General features: G+C 40.0%; 1 protein-coding gene across 1 annotated transcript in view; it reads right to left on the reverse strand.

The window, feature by feature from the left end:
• LOC104295001 (chromosome unknown open reading frame, human C5orf51) overlaps positions 1 to 3,619 on the reverse strand; it is a 7,731-nt gene extending 4,112 nt beyond the window's left edge. The window contains exon 1 of the mRNA XM_009894703.1: positions 3,430 to 3,619. Coding sequence (XP_009893005.1) covers positions 3,430 to 3,619 — 190 coding nt within the window. The remainder of the gene's footprint in view (positions 1 to 3,429) is intronic.
• Between the last annotated feature and the right edge of the window lie 426 nt (positions 3,620 to 4,045).

Genomic DNA, 4,045 nt, shown 5'->3' on the forward strand with positions numbered 1-4,045 from the left:
GAGTCGTTGGCCTGTCCCGATGTTGCCCCCATCGAATGATGCCTTCCAGCAGCTCTGCGAAAGGCAGCGCTTTTTTTTAAGGCCGGAACCATATTTTTTATCAATAAATACACCTTTGATGGTTTTTTACTTATAGTTTAGTATTGGATTACTTAACACGTTAAAGGTACAACTGTAAAAGTACAGTAAATAATCTTGAAAATGCATACCTTTGGTTAGAGGAATGAGACTTTAGCTCTAATTTTTTGTCCAACTTTAAATAGCACGCTTCATGAACTTCAGAAGTGTTGAATAGCTTCAATGCCATAAGGGAAAAACAGTTTTCTCTTTAACAAAATCTTGCTACTTCCCTACAGCAAATCATCAAATATTTTATGTTGTGTAGTTACAAAAATGCTGTATTTCACTATATTGGTCCTCTAGCTTTCTCCGTCTCTTTACCTGCCTGGAAAAAGGTAGTACCTCAGTGTCCACTGGAGTAATGCATCATGAGCTCACACGATATTCTGGGTTTTGTTACCTTGAATATTTTAAAAACATAATTGACTAAAGACTGTTTCTCCTTTTCAAGTCATATAGTGTTCATTCTGTTAGTGCTTGTGTCCCACTGAAGTACTTAAAAAAAAACAAACAGAAAAAAGTGCAATTTACTGGGAATTTACTGGGGTACTTCAGGTACTGAGAAGCTGCCTACTTATAGACACAGATGTTTTTGCTGTTGCCTGCGTTAATTCCAATGAAAGACTTTTCAAACAGATCAAATACAACAAAAAAGTAAAACCTAAAAGGCAAAATTGTTTTTGCTTCCAGAAATGGTTTGATTTCTAGAAGAATTCTTTTAATGTTTTGGTTGGATATGTATTGTCATTTATTAAAGCATAGTCCATAGCCAGATACAATTTTTCATCTAAGGAACAGCTGTGTTAACAATACCAAAAGTATTGTGGTAGTTCACCGTATCATACCTGAGAGTAGAGGAGAAGGTGCTTCATGTTTTAAGTGAAATACAACACTTCCCATGTTGTCAGTTTTGGGACTGAAGGATGGCTGTGCATTGGTAAGTTCCCGTCTTCAGGTCCATTGCTTGCTTGGTCCTGCCCTCGCTTCTCTGTTTCAATACCCTGCTATGTGTGTTGCTTTTTTAGTTGGTTTCTTCGTAACTAGTCAAGTGGGCAGATGGGTCAGCCCTTAATAGTGAAGGAGATGTCATCCAGCTCTCAAGATGTCTCTTGTAAAAAAAAAAATATTAAAAAAACCCAAAACAAAAACCCAAACTGGTTGTGTGCTGACTCATTTGATAAAGGAAGTGGTATCTTCTTTTCTTCCTGTGCTTCAGACACCACAGCAGCTTACTTTAGCTGTATCTGTTTTGAAAGCTAGATGTAGATGCAATTAATTTTTTTCCAGAAATTGTTAGCTACTCTTTCTTTAAATATACAGTGAAAACTGGTTTTGACCTTTCTTATTGGTGGCTGAGATGGAAGAAATGTGCTTCTGTTAGTACCAAGCTGGTAAAATAGAAGCTGCTACAAATACTAAAAAAATGGGGTGATGTCCACTTCTCTGAGGAAAAGAGCACCTGGAAGATTTTTAGTGGATTTATTATTTATTTGTTTCCACCCCACCCCCCCGGTTTTGCCATGAAATGAGTGAGGGAGCAGAAGACATCTCTAGTGGCTTTGAAGCGTTTTTCTTGTCTTGTATGGTACATACTGTCTCTTGGGAGGTGATTTGCAAGGAACAGGGGTGGCACAACTTCTGGGCAGACACCTAAGGGACTGCAGAGCCTGGAAGAGCCGCTGGGCTGAGCCAGTGTGGGATGCTGCTGCCTCACTGCAGTGGGCAAGCCCTTGCCTTCCCCTGGGCTCTGCCTCTCTCCTGGCAGGAGTGGCCTCTGAACAGCCCCATCTCCATCCCTTCCTCAAGCTCTGTTCCCTCCAGCACTAAACCTCCAGGCTGCATTTTGTAGTTTGTGGAGCTGCTGTGCTAGTCTTCTCCTGGCACCTTGCAAAGTGCTTTGGTCTAAAGACTGGTGAAAGACTAGGTGTCTGATTATTTGAGAGAAGTGACTTCAATTTTCCTTAAGTTTTGTTTGTGGTTTTTTTTTTTTTTTGTGGGTTTTTTTTTGCTTAGAACCTGTTTAGATAAAATCCCTGCCAGGTATTTGAAAGAGAATGGTCTGGTTTGAGGTTTGCTACCTCTCACTGTCCTTTTCAGGGCTGGGAAATCTTAAAATTCAAATTCTCAGAGCTTCACACAAAGATAATGTTGCATCCGGTATTTTTCTGAAAATTTTCCGTGTTTAAGAAGAAACACTCTTTTGGGATGTTGCTTTTTCTGGAAGCAAAAAAGTGTTTCACTCCATAGAGTTACTTTAGGGAATAGTTACACTATGGTAAAATGATCTCAGGTGAAGGGATTTGTGTGGGATTTGTATCTTTCAATGCAACGTGTTGGCTGTTTGGAGACAGGCTCGGTTCCTAAATTGGTGGAAGCACAACAGGAAAAGTGTTGTGATGTGTGAACAGTTGCGGTTGATGGAAGAGGGAAACCTGTTATGATTTTGTCCTTCAGAGCCAAGAATAGGGCATTGGCACATTTTTCCTGTCATTTTGGGTTTATATATAAATATAGCTCTGTGTGTATGTGCATGTAGGTATGTAGGGTGTGAATGTAACGTGGGTTCTGTAGACTGCTACAGTAGATTCTGCTGTTTCTTTCCTTCCAAACCACATCCTTTTTCTGTCCTTCTGAGATCTGTGTGTGTAAATATGTATGCCATTAGAGAACAGACCGGTTGTAACTATACACTTTGGAATTATATTTGTCCTGTGGTATTCCATCAGCACTTACTAACTGTCCTGATATATGTAACTCTGAAACTGGGCTAGCCTGACACCTCTGAATACCTGAAAACTTTGAACATATTGGAACAGCTAATGTCTTGGATATGCATAATCTACCTTGCTTTAGAAGTTCTGTGACATCTTTTATTTCTGAAAGTTAAAGAAATAATCATTAAACACAAGTGTCTTGTTTCTCTGTATATTTAGTATTACCCAAACTAGGAAAATGTTTTTAGCTTTAATTGAAAATACAGATTTGTCTAGAGAAAGCAGCTTTGCACAGCAATGATTGATCCACTTTTATCCTTAGTAGCAACTCCTAGATTTTTTAAGTTGTGCAGGTTGTCCAGATTTTCTTGAACTATGGCACCTAAACAGTGTGATAATGAACTCATACTAATTCTTGGAGAAGTAGCCAAGAGAGAAATTTTGTTGGGTTCAAGTGAACTATACATGTTCACGGGATATCTCAAGTTGGAAGGGACCCATAAGGATCATCAAGTCCAACTGCCTGCTCCTCACAGGACCACTTAAAACTAAACCACATGAGCATCATGCAGACTCTTCTCGAACTCTGACAGACTTGGTGCCATGACCACTTCCCTGGGGAGTCTCCTCCAGGGACCGACCACCCTCTCAGTGAAGAACTTTTTCCTGATGTCCAACCTGAACTTCCCCTGGCGCAGCTCCATTCCATTTCCTCGTGTCCTCTCGATGCTCACCAGAGAGAGGAGATCAGCACCTCCCACTCTGCTGCCCCCCATGAGGGCCATTGCCGTGAGGTAACCCCTCACCCTCTGTGTGCTGTTTGATCTCTAGGAAGAAAGCTGTGAGAAAGAGACTTTCCTTTCAGCAAATTAGTCCACCGACCAGAGGCCTGGTGATGATTACTTACTGCTTGCTTTGGTTATGAACTGACTGCTAATGTTAAAAAAAAAAAAAAAAAAAAAAAAGGGAAAAAAAGAACCGAAAAAAGGGGTATGTGTGGAGGTGGAAATAGTTAGTAATGGAAAAATGGGATGGAAAGACAGAGATGGAAAAACTAGATTAGACCTGATCAAAGAAGACTTAAAAGATGTCAGACATTTTCCCTTATCTAGCAGATTCCTAACACTTTTAGAGTCTGGTCAAAATTTGTCTTCAAAATGAACAGGGGAGACATCCTGGATATTAATACAGATGTTCTTGGCTAATTTGAG

The sequence above is a fragment of the Charadrius vociferus genome, unplaced genomic scaffold, assembly GCF_000708025.1.
Source record: "Charadrius vociferus isolate BGI_N301 unplaced genomic scaffold, ASM70802v2 scaffold450, whole genome shotgun sequence".
NCBI lineage: Eukaryota > Metazoa > Chordata > Aves > Charadriiformes > Charadriidae > Charadrius > Charadrius vociferus.